The 21,863-nt window shown below is 34.5% G+C and overlaps 2 protein-coding genes across 2 annotated transcripts in view; one reads left to right on the top strand and one right to left on the bottom strand.

Moving 5' to 3' along the window:
* LOC100376315 (cyclin-G-associated kinase-like) overlaps positions 1 to 4,704 on the top strand; it is a 34,768-nt gene extending 30,064 nt beyond the window's left edge. The window contains exon 23 of the mRNA XM_085503118.1: positions 2,088 to 4,704. Within this exon, the coding sequence (XP_085359244.1) occupies positions 2,088 to 2,237 (150 nt within the window). The 3' untranslated portion in view covers positions 2,238 to 4,704. The remainder of the gene's footprint in view (positions 1 to 2,087) is intronic.
* A 1,336-nt stretch (positions 4,705 to 6,040) lies between these two features.
* On the bottom strand, positions 6,041 to 21,859 carry LOC100376161 (HAUS augmin-like complex subunit 3). The gene is made up of 14 exons (XM_002733789.4): positions 21,789 to 21,859; positions 20,196 to 20,382; positions 19,341 to 19,454; positions 17,368 to 17,451; positions 16,748 to 16,859; positions 15,450 to 15,644; positions 13,597 to 13,739; positions 12,591 to 12,725; positions 11,799 to 11,982; positions 11,055 to 11,207; positions 9,997 to 10,093; positions 9,258 to 9,402; positions 7,264 to 7,441; positions 6,041 to 6,473 (listed from the first exon to the last, which is right to left on the bottom strand). The coding sequence occupies exons 2-14, from the start codon at positions 20,372 to 20,374 to the stop codon at positions 6,345 to 6,347; spliced, it is 1,848 nt and encodes a 615-aa protein (XP_002733835.1). The 5' UTR covers positions 20,375 to 20,382; positions 21,789 to 21,859; the 3' UTR covers positions 6,041 to 6,344.
* Between the last annotated feature and the right edge of the window lie 4 nt (positions 21,860 to 21,863).

The raw sequence follows: 21,863 nt of genomic DNA, 5'->3' as shown, positions 1-21,863 counted from the left end.
ACTCCTGCGTAAAATGGACTAGCCTCTTCATGTTGACATTCAGACTAAAATCACGTGACAGGCTGTTAAAATTGGTTGTTGTATACTCTTTCGCCGGTCTGGAAAAGGTGTTTAATTAACTCACATTCAAGCAACAATGCAGATTTCCCAGTGGGAGTGAGACTATTCGACTCTGCCACTAAAAAAATAGGGGTGTTTTTAGCAAAAAACGAATAACCCTGGAATACACACAATATACTGAATTTCGGAACAAATCGTGCATTACTTACAGCAGCAGAATACCACAGAAATATCAGACGAAACATGAAAACACTATATATTGTATTTCAGCTTGAACCCTCTATATAGCAATTCAAGGAATTAACCCCATATGTGCATCCATTTCCCACCTTGGTATCACCCACCCCTGAAAACAAACTCTTAATACCACGCTGAAGCGTTTGGTAATCAGGTATGTACAGTAGGCATGCATCAATTAATAGAACCAAATCAGGTATGTACAGTAGGCATGCATCAATTAATAGAACCAAATCAGGTATGTACAGTAGGCATGCATCAATTAATAGAACCAAATCAGATATGTACAGTAGGTATGCATCAATTAATAGAACCAAATCAGGTATGTACAGTAGGTATGCATTAATTAATAGAACCCAATCAGGTATGTACAGTAGGCATGCATCAATTAATAGAACCAAATCAGGTATGTACAGTAGGCATGCATCAATTAATAGAACCAAATCAGGTATGTACAGTAGGTATGCATCAATTAATAGAACCAAATCAGATATGTGCAGTAGGCATGCATCAATTAATAGAACCAAATCAGGTATGTACAGTAGGCATGCATCAATTAATAGAACCAAATCAGGTATGTACAGTAGGTATGCATCAATTAATAGAACCAAATCAGGTATGTACAGTAGGCATGCATCAATTAATAGAACCAAATCAGGTATGTACAGTAGGTATGCATCAATTAATAGAACCAAATCAGGTATGTACAGTAGGCATGCATCAATTAATAGAACCAAATCAGGTATGTACAGTAGGTATGCATCAATTAATAGAACCAAATCAGGTATGTACAGTAGGCATGCATCAATTAATAGAACCAAATCAGGTATGTACAGTAGGCATGCATCAATTAATAGAACCAAATCAGGTATGTACAGTAGGCATGCATCAATTAATAGAACCAAATCAGATATGTACAGCTAGCTGTATTCAGTGTTTTGTGCGAGTGGTTCAACCATCGATAATCTGAATATTATGAATAAGTCTGATGTTACAACTCCTCAAAGTCACACATCCTGGTACTCTGACCTACAAAGGTCACACGTCATGGTACTTTATAAGGGTAGTGCAATTTTTATAATAATTACTAGAATAATAAGCATTACCAGTAGCAATTATTTCTAACTGTTTATAGTACCAGGATGTGTTGAGCATTGTTGTAATGGTGGCCATGAGCCACTGTTTTAGCTCGTTAAAGTAGTCGTCACGTTGTGTACGTATGAAATTTGTGTTGATAAACATTGATTTTCCCACAATCCAATGCACTCTTCTATTTAAATCAGTGGTATACGGGTTGACCTGGACATAACATACACTAATTACCACCAGTGATCTTTTTGATACCTTCCAATTACTAATGAGATTACCTAGTTAAAGCTTGATAACATCTCAGTTTGTACTTGTTGGACTACGCATGGAAGGTAGTAGGGGGTCAAAGTCGCCATCTTTGTTTATTTGAGACCCATATCTCATACATTCGTGGCACAAAAACCACCGCCCTTTAAAGAAGGATGGGACTTGTCACCACTTTGCATGCACTTGTTCAGGACAAGTGTCAGACAGTCAGAACTTTATAAAATGTTCTTGCTGTTTTGTTATTAATTATAATCATAGTAATTAACTTTAAGAAGATTCAACATTTTTTGATCAGCCTTCAGCAGACTCAGCCTTCATATTTGCTTCTGTCTGATTGTGCATTTCTCAGAAATGCCTTGATCAATTGGTAAAGCGTGTTTCCCTTCATTGAAGAACAATTTTACTAACATGATACCATTTATTTTTTCTCCTAGGTTAAGAAGTTTTACCGTAAAGCTGCCTTAGCCATACATCCAGATAAACACGCTGGTACGGACAAAGAGGATTTGGCAAAACTTATATTCATGGAACTCAATGACGCTTGGACAGAGTTTGAAGAAAGTGGCATGAAGGCGCTCTATTAATAACAAGTCACACAATGAGGAGGCCCTCTGTTTAATTCATGCCATATTACATTTTCATAGAGACCTAGGTGTTCTTTTACAGGTGTAAATTAGCATATTTGCTGTAATGCTAGTCACTAATTGGTCAACTTATCAGGTGTTGATTAAGGTGCAAGTAACTCTCTGTTGAAAAGGGAAGTTGTACATTTTTCCACATGTTTTTTTTATTTTATTTTTTAAATTACCTGTTAACATCCCATATTTCATCAGTGGTGTCTGATGTAAATAAACAAATTACAAAATCTATTCCAATGTGTAATTGCTAGAGGCAGGAATGAAGATACTGCCCTCAATCAGTTTGTTTTGTTAGCATGACAATCATGTCTTGATATATTTGATATCATGTATACCAGTGGCATGCTGTACGATGTCTTAAATTTGAAATTTGTGGAAAAAGTATTATCCTGAGGCTGATGTAGTATTTTAGAATTGATATTGCTTTATACTGTGTAGTTGAATAAATTCCTGTGTTGGCTTGAACTGGAATTGAGCTGGGGTTTGATTACAGATTACATAGAGGCATTCATTTATCATAAATTCAGGGACTCTGGAATCAAGCACTGCAATTCGTCCAATTGTTTTAGTGAAGATTTGGGCAAAAAAGTCTATCCTGGTGGGTCATTAAATTTCTGACCTGTTCATAGACTTTTTAAGACAAACCTTTTGTTTATTTAAGACCTGTTTTACTTGCAAAGTTATTTTAAAAAGAAAATATTGCTTATTGAATGTAAAGTCAAAATAAACTCAATGTCATAATTTGATCTATATGCTTAGAGGTGGACAAGTTATTATTTGTTTCAATTAACCAAATCCAGGAACCTTTTTGAGACTCACTAAATGATTTTTCACATTTCTTAGTCTGTTTCTCAGCCTTAAAAAAAGCAAAGTTGAGTTTTGATCTTTTGCAAGGAAACCGTGTAATAAGGGTTTTGGTAAGGTACCAGATTAACAGTAAGCCAGTTATCATATCTTCTCCATTGTAATAATGCATGCACTTATGTAAACTATAGAGGTGCATACAATAAATGCAATTATTGGTTTATATGTACTTCTAATACAGTTTGTATTATATTATGTAGTGCACACTGTATGCCAAACCATTATGTAGCTATGGCAGTACTCTTCCCTTATTACTGTGAATTAAATTAAATACATAAAATGTTATAGTGGAATGAAAGTTACAAGAATTTTTTGCATTGTAATGTGATTTTTTTTAAAACTGAAGATGCATTTAAAATTTGTTTCGGGAGTTTTAAAAATAACTGCAAGTCAAAGTTTCATAACCAATGTTATTTTGCATTGCACTAAAACTGCCCTCTAGAGTTAACTTCAGTGGGTGATTTTGTTTTCATTACAGGCAGAAAGTACAAAAATAGTATATAATGTGAATACAGTTGGGGAAACGTTTAGATAAATATTGGCATTCCTTGTGCAATATCCATTAACTAAAACTTAATTTTTATGCCAAATTAATTAAACATGCATGCATTGTTTTGATGTAAATTGATATATTGGGTGAAATTTGTGTAAAAAAGTTTTTCAGGACATCCATGATACAGATGTGACATGATCTGTGAAATTATTCGTGTTTTCTTTGCTGGACTTATGGAGTTAAATCAGTAATGTACCATATGCATTTGTAAGTGTTTTGCATGTTAATATGTTAAGCAAATTCAGCTTCATCGACCTACTTAGTCTGCTTTCAATTACTTCACTACTTTATCATTTCTGTATATATTCAAGTTTAGGGTTGAATTCTCATTTCATATAATTGTCAAGAATGTTATGAGGTACCATTCTCACTACCAGGAAGTGAACTTGAGTCACTGCGAGTGGTTTTAAACCAAAATTGATAGCAATAAAATACATGTCATAGGGAAATGTTTCCCTTATTTCAGACATGTGAAATAGTTTTAGAAGTCCATTCCCTGAATTGTCAAAATCTGTACTTGTAAAGCAAAATCTTTGTGCTATTTTTTTGTTCCATTTATTCCATTGTGGTTGTGTCTGAATACCAATGTCCTATATACATTTGTGAACAGGTTCTGAATGTACTGTAATTTTTTTTTTATTTTAGTGGAAATACATGGTCTTAGGCCTTAAATTTATGATTCCTTTGACTTGTCTCTCTGTACTTAGTTCTGAAATGTACATACAAAATTTTAAACTTTTTATAGAATTAAGACTCGCTTAAATGCTAGTTAGTTATAACAATTTTATTTCTCCTGTGGGCATAGCTGGTGTTATACTTCACAATCTTGCAGCCACAAAATAATAATAATATTGAAGTATTTTCAAAAGAATTTAATTTATTATTTATTGGAAATTTGGAAAAGAATTTTTTGAAGAAAAAATATGTACAAAGATATGTTGTGATGGAATTGTTAAATAAAGTTGTTTGTCAACCCTGTAATAATATAAACTACAATATCAACTGCTTTGAGAATTATTACCCCCCTCTCCCCATCTGGCACATGTTGCAGACAAGGGAAACATAGTGGTGATGAGCATTATTTCTATATTAAAAACATACAGGCTTGCTTACAGATTCCCCTTGAAATTGTCAGTCATATGCTTGCACTTCAAGGACAAACACCCAGCTTACATCCGTCTCTCACGCCACATTGAGTCCTAAATTACAGGCTGATTTCCTTGAAGGGTACCACAAGTCATAGTCGTACACTTATACAAACAGCCCACGTACATGTGCCAGTTAGTCCATATGTTGAAAAGTACCCGGCAGGGTCTAGAGAATTAATGTGAGACGTGCTCTTAACGATACCAGTGCTAACAACCAGCTTGCATACACCAGGCTTTCCACATGTACATCACAAGTCGTGGTTCTCCACTTGCGCAAACCCACCAACATGTAGCTTGAAAACCCTCTGACCAATTTTCTTGAAACTTTCTATATGTACATGCATCTATCTGTGAAACTTTACCTTTTATTAAGTGTAAGTCAACATAAATTGAGTTCTATTTTCAATCAAAATACTAATAAATTTACCAGTTGAATTTCTTATCTGAACCTGAATTACTCGCAAACTTAAATATGTAGTAAACATCACAAGATAAAAGTATAACTTTAATATGAAATGAGTTGTCATTTTGACATGCTCTAGTGCAGCATGTCCCCTAAATAGTGTATATTAAAATCTGTCACCATAACATGGTATTCACGTTCCTGCTATGGCATTTTGATGTGCCACTTGAGACTTTGACAAAACAGTGCTGATATAGTGTAATGCGACTTTTCTCGTTGACTCCTTTGTGCAAAGCACTCAATGGTCTTTGCTGTGTGTGCAAGTATGTATGACCATTCCACGGATATCTCAAGAACTGCTGGTTAGATATCAATGAAACTTTGTACATAAATGCTCTAGGACAATGGACAGACTTGGTGATACAAATCTGTGCATAATTACATAATTTGCATAATAATTAGTAAATTTTCGTCATTTTCATATCAAGTACCAATCATCTAATTTCAATGAATTTTGGTACATAAATGCTCTATAACAATGTGACTGCCAAATTAGTTTTGAGTTTAAATATACCCATGATAACCAACTAAATTGCATAATCATCCCATTTCAATGAAATCTGTTACGTAGATGAACTTAAGATGGATGTGCTGATGATGATCGTACTGAATGCTTATAAATTGTTTAAGAAATTGAATGTGAAAAAAACACGAAAGTATCGCGATTTTGCCACGTCGTAAACTTTTGGATGGATGTAGGTGAGAGAAAACACACAAATAATCACTGTAAATGTGAACAAGGTAAGATTTATTTCGATGCCAAGTCAACAGCAGATACAAAGTATTAAACACAGCAGGCATGGTGGAAATGAACTTGACAGAAATGCCTGACTACTCGAGTCAGGAGTCCTAACGTTCGTAAATCAATGACCTTATAATATCGAAATGTAAATACAAGAGTGAGTAAATAGAAATATATATATACATGTACATGTCAGAACTGGAAAGGCAATATACTGGTATACAGATATTATCATTACATATAAGACTCGTTTTGACCATAGACACATCTCTGTCAAATGATATTACGAGACACGTTTAGCTTCTAATCTGGCATAAAGATCAGAAAATATTTTTCTCAACTTGGCAGCATCAGTGAAGAAATGAACGAAGAGACCACGCTCAGAAACCAGAAATGGACTGGTCTGTAAAGTCTGTGAAACAGAAAATATACACATTTGATTGAATACACAGGTTTTACAATATGCATCTGTATCTGGACTGTAATGATTTAAAAGCCATTACATATTCATCGTGCCCGAATACTGCCCTCTTCAGGCAGGTTGCGATGTCCTTTATTATACGGTATACATTGTATATTGTACATGTACTTGTACATATATATATATATAGATTACTTGTCAATTTGTAGTTTACTTATTAGATGTAATACTGTGTCCGGAGATATAAACAGTGGTGTCACTGGAAAGTCGCTCACTGGCCATTATGATTAAACGCATTACTGTTACAATTGCAATGTAAATTTTATACACTTTTTACCACAAACATTTGTAAAATAGAGATATTGCCACAAAATGAACAAATCAAATGAAGGTCCACCACCCAAAGTACCAAAAAGAATTAAAACAATTTTTTTCAACAAAAATCACGCTACATTGTACTGTATTGTAATTATTTTTCAGAATATTTTTTCATGGTTGTCCCAATTGGCAACTACTGTAAAATGACTAATATTCACTGGGTTTAAATTTTCGCTGATTTACCTTTTCAGGCATATTGAGTGGGTTTTAAATTCACGGTTTTATCATTTAGATAATGTGTTCTATGCTAAATTTTACATATTCACTGGGTTTTAAATTTAGCGCATTTTCCAGTCAGTGAAAAAGGCAAAATTAAAACTCAGTGAATAATTAATCTTTTACAGTAATTTCCATATTTGAATTGAATTCCGCTGTAAATGACACAAATATATTCAGTACTCACTTTTTTCTTGGAGTTTACAGATGCCATGATATCCAGAAGTGTTTCCTCCAGTAGATCCAACATTTGGTTGAGATTACTAATGTATTTACCAATGTCTGGTGGACTCAACTGTGGGGAGCCTCCCTTGGTGGAGGAACCACAATACAGCACTTCTTCGCATTTGTGTAAACCTTTCTCACTGTTGAGATAGTAAGTAAAATTGTAGAATTAAACTGTGGCTCGGCAAGCCTTGGGATCACACCAGTGCATAAAGGGAAATGTATCAAACGTTGCTGGACGTGGTAACACATCTCATATTGATGTTGAACAGTAAATGCATAATAAATATTTCCGAACACGTTAGGCTACCCAATAGATGCATCCTCATAGAGTGTGTTTTGCATACTGAAATCAGACATCATCTTTCCTTCTTCATACACCCACGTTTAAGCATTCTATTTTTACTGGTAATATATAGTACAAACAGGGAGACACAAAATGTGTTCACGAATCGTAAGCATAGCTCAGAAAGAGATCCAATAAAAGTTGCAGTGCCAGTTAATCAAATAGTAACTCTCTTCATAATTTCAATGAGTGTAATTAATTGTTATCACATGAAGTTAATTTTATATGCAGTGTTCTCCACAAATAAAATTTAAAGAGGGGCGCTAATTTGCATATAATTAGCATGTCTTATTTGCATATAATTAGCATACCAATCAAACATTTCAAAGAAAATTCATATCACTTTTATACATGTATTTACATTAACCTCAAATACTGTGTACAAGTACTATATTAATGTTCTTGAATTATTTTGATGAATAAGTTAAACCACTTGATGTAAAAAAAAAATATCAACTTTGACAGATGAAGAATATCCATTTTATTCTCTGTAATGGAACAAGTTGTGAAATTCTAGCCTTTCATTCATTACTTTTAAATTTCTTTCAAGTGTTTTCATTTTCATAAGTTTTATAAATGCACTGACATATTGTAATAGTTGAAAAACTCAAGTAATAATAAGAAAAATATTTTCACATAACAAAATCACCATTTATAAGAAAAAATCGAATCCATTGACTGTAAATAAATTGATCATTATATTGATTGCCTTATGAGAACTGAGGACAAAGGTCAAATCAGATACCGTGTCATCCATGTTGTTTCAGTGTTTACCGTACGTTTTGGCGATTCTTTTGATGATTTTTTTTACTTTTCGCCAACAAAAGGCAAGTAACAAGCAATTTGACCAATAAATTGTTGTTGGTTCTTCTGTTCTTAAGTATCTCAGCTAATTCAGGAAAGATGAAGAGCTTGTTTTGACTCTCCCATTGCGTGATTATTAAACGCAATGCTTGTGACAATCACTTCACGCCTCTAGCCATTGTTTTTTGTTTATTTATTCAGCCAGTGTTTCCCCAGACACCCAATCCATTGTCCTAGTTGTCACCTATGCCACTATCTGTCTCTTAGTTCTTTGTTTTATCGCCTGTCAATTAATAAGAGGTCTCTCAATAACGTCGTCGGGACATCTTCGGGGACTGGTAAAACAGCTGTCCACCGAAAACTAAGGAGGGCGCTGAAGATAAATAGAGGGGCGCTACAAATTGAATAGGGGCGCAAATAAATTAAAGAGGGGCGCTGCGCCCCTCTTAAACCCCTCATGGAGAACACTGATATGAAATCATAAATCAACAAAAATACATTTTTTCGAATATTTTTCCATCCAAAGAAAAAAAATAAAATAAGAAAAAATAAATGACATGCTGCATACGGAAATTTACATGTACACACGAAAAATTATCCCACAGGGAGGATTCTATTTTTGAGCTGTTTTGGGATTTTACTTCCAGAAATCCAGTACATGCAAGTAACATTCACCACAAAAATAACTGGTACCACAGAAAGAAAAACAAAAATTGTCATGAAAATATATTGTTCACAACTATTTTAGCGTTAAACAAAACTAAATCATCCCCAAATATTGCAATGTGAAATATACTGAAACTTACAACAAGGTCAGCACATCATCATTACTATACGTGTTAAGCGCCAATGTTGATAGCTGACTAACGATTTTCTCGGCTCCATCAACAAGCGTTTCATATTTCTGGAACATTGGTTTATGCTCCCTGAATGAGGAGTCTGGAGTGTCTACTAAAATATAAAAAGGAAACAGTATTCGGATGGGTGAATATGTTATCATACCACGTGTTACAAGTTTTGTGTCGGCATGGCGGTTTCGGTACGGTGATGGCGTTCTATTTCCATCACATGCTAAGCTGTTGTCGTTGTTAGATAAACAAAAAAAGTGTTTACATGAGACATAAATAATCTAGATGTGTTCCATGTTGGTGATGGAGCAAATATTGAAAAAAAACCAATGACTTTAATATTTAAATGTGTTAATTGAAAATGGTGCGACGTTAGAATGTACTATGTTTATATATTATGACTGACACTCAACTATCGTTGTCAGAAATTTTGCCCTAGAACAGTATTCGTCAAAACAAAATCACCACCAGCTATTTTGAATCTCACTTGGAGGAAAAATGCATCAAGGTCTCATCATTTCTAATTTACCAAATTTGGTATATTTGCATATTTTTAATTTAGCACATTTAGGTAAAAAACAAAATTGATACTTAGACCCTGTACCATCAATGCATAGTGAAAAATGCTATAATAGACGAGTACTAAAAGCTTCAGATCTCCACTGAGGACAATATCACCCACCCTTTCAGTACGTACCTAATATATTATGTAATCTAATAATAAATTTATCTCTGGAATCTATGATTTGTCTCGCTGTCTTGGCAGGTAACAAACACGGCTCTGACAACATTGTCTGGCAAAATAATTGTAAGGAAACGAACAACACATATTATACTTAGAATAATAAAGGGCAACTCAAGATAAGCCTGACCTGACAGCAAAGTGCCTTACAGGATTTAATTTACATTGGAAAACTCCAGACATATTAATAGTGCAAACAAAAGTAAAGTGGCTTCTGTCCCATGATTCCATGGTGCAATCCCGTAATTGACAGCTTTAATACTCTAATGATGCTTTCTCGTTGGAAACTGGTTGCACCTTAAAAATTTAGATTTAAAGCTGTCATTACATGCACCTCAATAATAAAAACCAAACACCATCATTATGCTAGTACTACCTCCCCCTCTCCCACTATGGTACATCTTACTATGATAATAAGAATAATCTTTACTGTGTTGATATCCTTTTTCAGAATATTTAAATAAATGCAAAACAGATGTCAGTTACCACACAGTGCGTATTCCAATTATGTGTGAACAACGTAATTTACACATACTGGGTATGTTGCATGCAACCCACATCGAACACATAGCTACGGGCACTTTAAAGCGAGGGAGTCATCACCAGCACATCCATAGCGTGTCATTGTTTACAAACAAATGTCTACCCATGAGCCTCTGTGTTTTTAGCGTGAGTTGTTATCGTCAAGTGGGACTCAATTGCATGCACAGGTGACAACCCTCCCACTTAAAGTAAAACATTCCGCTTGTATTTCTTAAACAGCAAGCTAACTCCTCTGGTATTGACATAAGTAAGATGCATCATGGGAGTACAAGTTAATTAAAGTAGCAATAGCTACAGATCTACATATAAATTTTAATTTTGTTTCTTTTATTGTAACGCTGCTTTTGTGTTTACGGTGAATGACTGCAAGATATCAACACAAATATAGTGTGCATGTATGATGTAATTTAAAACAAAAATATGGCAATTATATTTATACAGATTATATGGACCAATTATATCAAGGATACCATTCTGGATTGCAATGATTTATTCCATTTCTCCAGAAATCCTGAAATGCCAGTCAATAGTTGGTGTGTTTGTCGGTGCTTTCTCTTCTCCACTTCGAACGCCATCGTCAAAAATTCTGTTCTTGCTCTTTGCACATTCATCTGTCGTATAACCTAATTGGGAAAGATCACTGCAACAGTTAGTTCTCTTAGTTAGCATTTAGATTTTGCAACCTTAAGCTTTGGATTTTGAAAATGTTTTTATTTACTTGACAATGAGATTGGATTCTTAATGGCACTTTTTGAGTCGTTATTTTGTGTGATAACTACAGTGAGAGGAACATTATTAGACGAGAAAATCGTTGAAGTTTCCTACTCTGATGAGAAACCCTGCTGCCAGTGGCGAGACTTGAACCCTCACATTTATTGACGAGGAGTATCATCTCTTTTAGGTCTTGAAATCAACAACACAGTACCTGCCATCACCCATAATCCTTTGCAAAACTACCTTGACAAAAAGACAACAGATGTATGGCCCCCTTAACCACTTCTTAACCAACCACTACAGGGCACTCAAGTTTGATCAAGTGCACATATGGTTAATGAAATCAGAGGCACATACATAAATGTAGGATGGATGAATGACTAGAAAATTTTGTTTGGGTTGTTGACAACAGTGTCCAAGCATAGAACTCATTCTCTTGAACAAACAACAACAAGAAATAAGCACAGCGTATTCTCTTGTGTTCTCTTACGGTTACCAACCTGCTCTTGTTTAGAAGTAAAATAATCTTGTCTTGCTATCTTCAAATCGTAATCACCAGTCAGCATTTTAACCTTTTGAACTTCACCAACAGCTTTCACCATCTTTGGTAATTGCGACTCATATAAAATAACCGATGTTCGTTTGACATTCTGTAGCTTAGACTTGGCGCTATGTAGTTGTTGTCTGCAAAGAAAATATAAGGCATATACATATACATAAAGACTACTGCGCCTGCACCATCCCATATTGCTGCAATTATGTATGTACTATAGCAGGGAATATTCATTATATAGAGTTCTTATCTGAAGGACTTTTTTTTAAAAACACAAACAATATGCATCAGAATTTCACAATAATTCAGGACAAGCATAAATACCCATCTAATAAATACATTTTTGAGATATGAAAAAACTATTTTTATAACACAAAGAAATGATAATAGCTCAAAAAAATAAAAATAAAAATAAAAAATAAATAAAAAAAATAAAAAGTAGTTTGGTGATCAGTTTTTTATTTGAATTTAGTGAGCAACAGCATAATATAGAGCCATATGGTAAAAGTAAAAAAAAATTGTGATTATGTTTTAATAGACTTCGTGAGCAATGACATAGTTTTTCAAGTCACAATTTCTATTTCAGCTGAGATAACTAAATTAAATTTAGTAAAAATCAAAGAACATCACATGACAAAAAAAATATTTTTTTTTTGGCAAAAGAGAAATTGACCGACAAACAGAAAAGAGGGAGAGAAAAAATGAGATCCACTCTAAAAGAGAAATGCATGGAGTTTACCTGAGTTCGCTCTCATTAACAGTATATGGGCTCTGTTGTAATGAGTGTAGTTTTTGTCTTGCACATTTAACAGCAACTTCATTGCTTAGCAACTGAACCTGACCAGAGATATTTCTGTACATTTCAGCTGGGTACCTGCGTATAAATAAAGATTTACTCAATAATAGGGAAAATATGTTGTAACATTTGTTTGCCAAAAATATGTGACAAGTCTAAACTAGAATATAATATGTGAATAGAATAGAATAGAATAGAAAGCTTAGAAAGAACTTCTGTGTGCTGCAGATATTAAAAACATGAAATACAAAAAAGAAATACTGTATTTACCATATTAGAAGCACGTCTTCATTACACATAAAGCAAAAACTGTGTTTATTGCATGCAAAATAATTGAATAAGCGTATGTCTTATTTTGACCATATCTATGAAACATGTTTCATTAAAGCTTTTGAATGGTACTTGAGAAACCTGTGAAAGTGCTTAAAACTAGCTAATTAATATGCAAATTTGGTAATTGATATGCACAGATTTCAACCACAAACAAATCAGGTCAGTGCATGAATAGTTCATGAACAAAAAGTGAAAAGGCTTAAAATTGACTAATTAATATGCAAGTTACAGTAAAATCTGATAGATAATTGGTTCTTGAGATATCAGAGAAACAGACACACACACACAGAAGAACTTTCATTTCTTTTTTCCAGTTTTACACATGCAAATTAATTGTTCTCAAAACATTAAAATCACTTCCATAACTTGTCTTAGTGATTTTTAGGAGAGCTATTTTTCACTCTTTATTTATCTTCAAACATTGAGGCTTACTGGACAGTGGACAGCACTGGAATAAAATGGAATAGACGCAAAATTTGTAAATAAAGTTTGACATTTCTTGTTTAGACCAATTTAGTTCAACAAGTAAAGACTTTACCTTGGAAGTGTCCTGGGAGACACAATGTCACAATTATAATTGTGTCAACAAAATGGTATACAAGTATGATGTACTTACTCAGATTGAATTCTTAATAATTCTTTACATTCTTTTTTAAACACCTCTTCACTTTCACTGCATACAATTAAATCAGTCGGACTCTGAATGTCTAATAATGTATACCTGTGTAGATCATCACTACTGGCAATCTGACTAACATCCTGAATAGTAATAAAAGATCAGATTACAATTACGTGTGTATCTTACATTATTCTCTATGGAATGGATACGGCTCAAGTTTGTGCAGCAGAAGAGCCTAAGCTTGCGAGGGCACGTAAGCCGTACGGCCTCGGACAGCAAAAGCCGTATCCAGTCCATAAAGTTTTTATCATATACATTATAGGTGTAATTACATTTTACCATGGCGTTACCTTAAACACACGATGTAATTTAGAATGACGCGGTTTTTTTTGAATGATGAAAGCCGGGCATGCTGAGCCAGGCAGGCGTGATACAGGAAAATATTGCCCTGACGTAAGGGCATACTTCTCACAACATACAAGGTCGGGCAATACAAGGTATATGATAATGGACATTATTACATATGTACTGCAGTTTATTTTGAATCGTCCCTGAAATCAAAATCGGTATTTCCACAACCCATATGCAAATGAGGTCTGAGAGCAAACAAAGTAGTTCCTTCAGGAGTACTGTTTTTCTAAATAAACAATATTTAGAAGTACGATATTTTCCCCTTGGGGTACATGAATATACTTGCCGAGTGAAATAAAATTTGAACAACAGTAATGGTACTTTTAGGCAGTCACTTATTTTGACTCAAACTAATTTGCATATCATCCATGCAATAAATGTTTTCGATATTTTCACGGTCTATATGCAAATGAACATGGTATTTCCATTGGCAACAGAACTATTTTCATTTTGTACACCTTTTTCGTCTGCTGTTTTTATCTGGTTCAAATCGTTCAGCAACTTTTTTGGCATGTCTGGTGTACTTCACATGGAATACTACGATTGGGAGAACTTAATGTATGTTGATCACCTGGAGTTATATAAATCTTGAAGGGCTCTCGAAAGACCCACCCGCAGTAAAAACAGCGATTACTATAGAGCCGCAACGTCAACATCGAGATAACAGGAGGTTTCTGCTGGCGACGTTGCAGCGTTACTGAGTTCCAAATAAAGATTATTAATGCCAAATGAGCAACATTTTAACCGGTAACCAGGACTCATTCAATCCACGATCAGCAAGCAACATCACAAATGAAGTTGTAGCTCAGGGACGACTGCTGTCGACGAAAGTCATACCGTAAGTGGAGTACCGTAGTTGCACGGCATGTTTGCCAATGCACAATTCTGTGGAGGAACTTTTAACTTCAACATAAACTGTGTATCATAGTCGTCCAGTTCAAGTTCTGGATCTCTCGTGGCCCCAACTAAACGTCCACGTGTAATTTATTCGAACATTGATTCAGATTAGACATATGATTATTTTATCTCCACACAGACAGTGACACGCGTTCTACACTGACACGCGTTGCTAGGACCTAAATTCCATATCGATTTGTTGCACGTTCTTTCTTTAATATGAAATAATAAAATATGGAACATATGTAATAATAACAGAACCCCACACCCTCCCTGTGGCTTTCGTTGTGTATGGAAGTTATTTTCACTCGAGATGCAGTGTATTCTGCTGTACTTTCACTCACTTCGTTCATGAAAGTACGGCCGCAGGATACACCGCATCACTCGTGATAATAACTTCCATACGCAGCGAAAGCCACAGGGAGGGTGTGGGGTTCTGTTATTATTACATAGCTTTGTATCAGCAGAGGTTATAGAACACTCTGTTGTAGAAGCAATTCCTGAATTACCTTGCATTTTATACAATACTAACAAACACTTACCTTGAAGAATTGTCTTTTGGTGTACTGAGTTAATTCTTGAGTAAATTTATCTTCCTCTTTGTAATAATCATTCAGAGATATTTGTGATAAGAAATTGGCATCACTTGTTGTGGAATCTGCTTTCATATTCGTTTGAGTGTACAACTGACATAGGTCATGAATGTTGGTGGATAATTTACTTAAACATGTATTCATCTGGTGATAAGAAGAAAGAAGTATGTTCATATTCGCTTTATTAGTAGCGTTTATATCAATATGTATATGGTCCAAATATTTTACTGATCCAAGCTGATACATATTTGCTCAAATAGTAGTGCATGGGTTTATGTTAATGACAGAAGTGTGTCTATGGTCAAGATAAGTCATAAGTTTATTTGGTTTATGTGCAATTCCATTAGAGATGCATTACGTCGCACAACCTCAAGCCGCAAAAGCCGTATCTAGTCCATACATTTTTTTTTATATACCTTATAGATGGAATTACAATGTTTTCACGGCATGACCTCAAACACATAACGTAATTTAGAATGACACATTTTGTTTTGATTGATGAAAACCGGGGAATTTATTGCCTTGATGTGAGGGCTCACTTCCCATAGCATTATGAGGCTGGGCAATACAAAGTATATGATAAAGTTAATAAGGTACATGAACTTGTACATATCTGTGTATTATAAGGCTATAATGAAAATACCGCAAAATATGCACAAAATGAAAGACAGCACAGTGATTTTATCGACCGAGTGATTACTTGCAATAATGTTTTTCCCAGTTGTAACTGTAGTAATAATTTTAAAAAAAAATTTCTCACTGTGCAGATTTTTGCTTTCGATGAAAGGATTCTATTTTGATCATGTAAATCAATAATCTAGAATGTGATGATATCAGAGAACTTTTAAATATACAAATAAGTGCAGATACAGTTTAAGCTACTGCAGATACATTCTAACAAACATTGTATAAGCTAAGAAAAAAAATATTTCTGTTTCTCGTTTCCGCTCGCATCATTTTGAACTCGGACGTTTTTTTTTCCTTCTAAAGCATTCCAAAATGTGCTTGTACTCACACTTGTCTCAAATTTCCCCCATTTTAGCTCAGTAATCAAAAAAAAAAATTGCCTCGCAGCCTCATTTTGAAATTTCCATGAAACGAGAAACAGAGAATTTGTTTTTCCTGGCCTAAAGTGTTTTGTGCAGGGTTTTGTGTAGTTGATGGCAACAAAAATCCACTAAGGCGAGTAGAAGAGGGAATTAGTAAACTATGACTAGTGAGATGAGTATATAAAAAGTATACTATACCTGTAGGTTGTCACAACGTACTTGTTCTACATTTTGAGATAACTCTCTCTCATACTTTGATTCAATTTGAGTCATTTTGGTAAGTTTATGACTCAATCTAGTTTGGTGTACGCTGAAGATGACACAAAATATACAACAGCGTCACATATCTGTATAGTTTCCACAGTAACAGCTTTTCCAAATCTAACAGATCGGTAGTTAACACATTGTCTGTTGACGCTGTGTTTTTTTCGGATTCATCTGGCTATTCGTGGCAGCTAAAGCAGACTGTTAATGCCAGTAATTAATACATTGTACATGTATCATATAAACAATTGTCCATGCAAATAAATACAAAACTGCGTTCTCTCTTTAGGCAGTTTGGTACTGGGTAAGTTTGTCAACTTTACTGCAAAGTAATAAACCGACATAATAATTTCTATACGATTGCAATTTTCCTGTCGTTTAGCCCAATTTGGCTGACTTACACAGTTTTACCATAAAGATAACATGCAAATTCAATGTATTCACAACTATGCCAATCAAGACACGGATCAGAGGGTACAGAATAAATTATCTGGAAATTAACCAACTCTATACACATATCATTTGAATATTTTAATTTGGAATATGGTTAATACCTCAACTTATTCCGGCGTTGGATAAGTCTTTCTTTCTTACTGGCCATGTGTTTACAGCTTCTTTCCAGACAGAGAATTTCATCTCTTCAAAGACACACATAAAAAGTATCATTAGTTTTACAGTATTTTCTCTATTTAATACATCAGTATTCCATCCCCTGAAATAAACACGTTATTTTATCATGCATAGATATGTCTGTAGTAACATGCTAAATGTAGTCACTCTGTTTGAATCACTGAAAGCATGTTGAAATCAGAAAAAAGAAATTAAACAGAAACCATCCTGATTCCTGACAATGTTAATTTATGTGATGGAACAGAGAAAATAAAAACTGAACTGCTACTGATTATGAGCCCAATGCTACAAATTATAATTTTACATCTAAACATAACAGGGTTCTCCACGAGGGGTTTTAACAGGGCGTCGCGCCCTGTTATCTGAAATTGGTGCCCTATTTAAATTGTCAACACCTTGTTATATTTCCTGTGCGCCCTTGTTCCAGACAAAGAATTGTTTACAAAACAGGCCATCACTCATTGTCTTCCGAAGATAAATCATCATGCTCAGAGCAACTGGTTCATTGTTTTAAGGTGTAACTGCGAACATTCCGACTTGTTATCGTAGCAGGTTGCATGTTTTTCAACACGATTAAAAATGAACATGTGGCCTAGAAAAGTGTATTACCGTACCCATATTTTTACTGCCGGGGTGACGTCAAATATATAAAATCGTAAAACCATTATCGGTAAAACCATTCGTTAAAACATAAGGTTTATTGTTAAAACCAAGTTCACACCGTGAATTGTATCGGCAACAACATTGCCGTCGAGCGGAACAAATGCAACCCCTTGCATGATCGGTAAACCACCTGCGCAGTCGACGTACTTTGCGGTCAGTCTAGTTTTCGCGATCATGCTAAAAAGGCCAAATAGACAATTAATTATATTTATTTTTGTAAAACAAAAAAGAAGCCCAATCCACCGACGTACCATCACAGACATTGCTGATCACAAGGAAGTCCACACGAATGCTTGCTTAAACATGTAAATGTTTATATTTTGAGGAATGTCACTATTTAAAGTTGAATTTCCTTTAAATCATGATTTAAAAACCCCAGTGAAACGGCCATGCTTTCAACTCGCACCATAAGTGGAGGAATTAAATTTACTTGTGTTCTTATTGGAACAAATATTCTGATTAGTTGTTTTTCGCGTCAATGCGTGGCTTTGGACAATCAAAAGCATCGTTGCATAGTATCAGGGTGCACACAGTAAAATGAACTGTTTCCAGGTCACTGCTGTTTTCAACAAAAGCAGACATCAACAAACTTTCATATTTGAATGAAAATTATTCTTTTATGTATGTATTTTGTTTTATACATAATTCTATTGTTTTTGACAGTAACTGTCAACTGCAGATCAAAAATCTTCCATTGTGTAGATTTTATTTCGTTTGATCATCTTGTTTTTTGGCACTGATTCACGAATGTTTGTGCGACATCATAAATTTTATTTTGCTTCGTTCAAATAAATATAAATCACAATTTTTGCTAAAAATTAAATAAAGCATGTATGTATCTATTTGGTAAAATAAATTAACAAACTTATTACGTCTTTTTCTGGACGCGATCATTACTGGTACTGATGTCGCCGCGTGATGAATCGTGCAGCTAAAATCAGCTGATTGTACGTGCTGACATTTACTTAATAGTAGCTCTTCAAAATTCTCATTCATTTTGTAATAATAAATATATATATATATATATTATGCAAATGTAATAATGTAGATTAATAGATTATTTGATTTCCATTTTTCAATATCCATGCCAATGATGCACGTTACAAATGTGCCACGCCCACTTCACATTGGCGTGCCCTGTTTAATTTTCAAACCGTGGAGAACCCTGCATAAATTAAATTTAGCAGATTTCACTTCTCAGCAATAGCAGCAAAATTAAAAACACTGTGAATACCTTAATTGGTCATCGGAAAGATCATCATCAGCGATAACGTCATCCTGTATTGCATCCTGTAACTGCTGTCCATCTAGTATTGCCAGCTTACCACTCGCTTTCATTGATTCGTATCTATCAATGAAAAATGAATAGTGAAAACAAGAAAACGCAACCTTCAATGTAAGGCACTGGAATGCACCTCAATCCCTGGTTTAGAAATTACATAATTCTTTGTCCCTATTTCTGGGTACACATACATTTAGAGATCGTTACTATCAACACACGTAGCATTCTCACACCAATTGGAGAAAATTTGCTAGTCAACAACGCTTTTGAACATCAGTCCAGTACATGCTTTCAAAATTTCTTCCCATCAAAAAGTATGCATGAAGACAGTACAGCAGGAGTATCGACCGTCGTGCAGCGGAGGTCGATGCCCAGCATACTGTCTAAGTGCATACTTTGAGGTATTCTCGTAAATAACCTTATTATTATACATCTTTTCCTCCCAATGATACATAATGGAAATGCTGAAATACATAATGTTTAGAACAGAATCAGAGAACTTCTTTGTATGGGGTCCGATCAAACCCTGGTGGCAGCCATGTTTGTTTTTATTATTAGAGGACGCTTACGTGTGTATTTGGAATTCACATTTCCTAATATGGTAGGATGAAAATACCCGTAAAATATCGCAATATTATGGCACGCTGTAACTTATGGCATTAGAATGACAGATGTATAATAATATGATTTATATTGAACATGCAACAAGTACAGTAAATACAAGACAGGGGTATTTGAAAAAAATTTTAACACTTGTAAGATCTGAAATAATGATTTAATTAAATTGCGCAAAAATTGAGTACTCACTTGTCCACTTTCTTCTTGTCTAGCAAGTTGTCTTTGTTGACATTTTCTGAAAACCAATCCAAGAAGTTGACAATCTCCTTCTCTTCAAAGAGCCAATCAAATGCTTCCTCGTGAAGTTCATGTTTACCTTTGTAGCCTAATTGTTCTAGAGTCCTGACAAACTGCCGTCCTCCACTCATAGTAATAACTAATAAGAGAAGAACAAACACAAAATGCGTTTGTTTTGTGCTTGTCATGATTATGGCTTATAATCCAGCCCAACATGTACAAGACTGTGTGCAGTCAGCATGATCATGCAAACATGCCACTCTACAATTACGGTATAATATATTTTTTTTATTTAGACTTGTAAACGAAATAGTAATAATAACAAAAAGAAATAAAAGAAATAAAGAAAAAAATAGTAGCACCCAAACTGAAAAAAATCAACGAATCAGCTTAGTTCAGGGCTTGATGACAAGCGAGGAAGATTTTTTTAATGTACCGGGTAAATATGTGATAAAATGAACTGTTCATCCATTGGCTTGCTGTCAAAATGTTGGATCACAGCTTCAGCTAATGAGAACTGTTTCTTGTGATGGGTTTTATATTGATAACATTTCATTTGAAGATGAAATTCATTTTCAACATATCAAGTTGCAAGTTCCATCTTTTAAAAGAATTCTTATGTATCGCCCCCGGCCCTTGAAATAGGGTGATACAAAACCGTGAAAGTGAGCTACCAAGTTTGTTTGTGTAACATAGACAGGTACATATGTGTCTCTTTAATTTAATAATATTGCGTTTAAACAATGGTTTGTTGGGGGGAAGGGGCAGCCTAGATAGGCAATTCATGTTTTTTCACATCTGCAATGGAACTGAAAATCACCAGATACCTATTGGACTTTATAATGTGTACGTTCCAAATTATAAAGTATCCTATCCAACAATATCTTACACATTTAGTAGAGCCAATTAATACAGCATGAAACATTTTTTTTTTTTTTTCATTTTACCTGATTTAATTCTGTTTACGTATTTATTTTTGTACTCAAAATATGTCGTGTATTTTTCAACTACTGATATTTTTGTTTAGTACTACCGGTAGTACTTGCTATTGTGTGTTGTTATCATGCAATATAAATTTGAATGGAATTGAATATATTTTAATTTGTCTTATGAAAAGATTACTCTTTGGTCAAATGCTCGTGTGTGAAAACATATAGGCTCCACAGAGTACAGGTATGAGGCAAAATATACCGAATCCTGTACCACCGGATTTTATTCACATACATTCAGCTTTGCGTTTGAATGTATTTGACTGGGCACTAGTTTAGTCACATTGGGGATCGATGGCACCTAATATTAAATACAATCAATGTTAGACACCATCGCACATATTGTCACAGTGCAACGATAAGTAAGGTGCCAATGAAAACGATGACACCTCCACGATCACAGACAATTAAGTAGTTGTCACCAAAGATGTCATGTTGCCTGATCAAATCACATTAGCTTCGGAAATCGCAGACTACATTTTACGTTTCAGTGAACTATTGAAAGCTCACTTCTGATATTGTTAGCAACACTAAAGATATTAAATAAGAGCGTTACCTCTTTTTGTGAAATGGTTCCCGGAAATTGTATGAAATGTAAACAAATTTGGCGGCCGCCACTGTTCTGTGTGAA

This window comes from Saccoglossus kowalevskii, chromosome 9 (genome assembly GCF_978046115.1).
Source record: "Saccoglossus kowalevskii chromosome 9, keSacKowa6.1, whole genome shotgun sequence".
Lineage (NCBI taxonomy): Eukaryota > Metazoa > Hemichordata > Enteropneusta > Harrimaniidae > Saccoglossus > Saccoglossus kowalevskii.
Note: the sequence above shows the minus strand (reverse complement) of the source record. Positions and strands in the feature narration are given on the sequence as shown.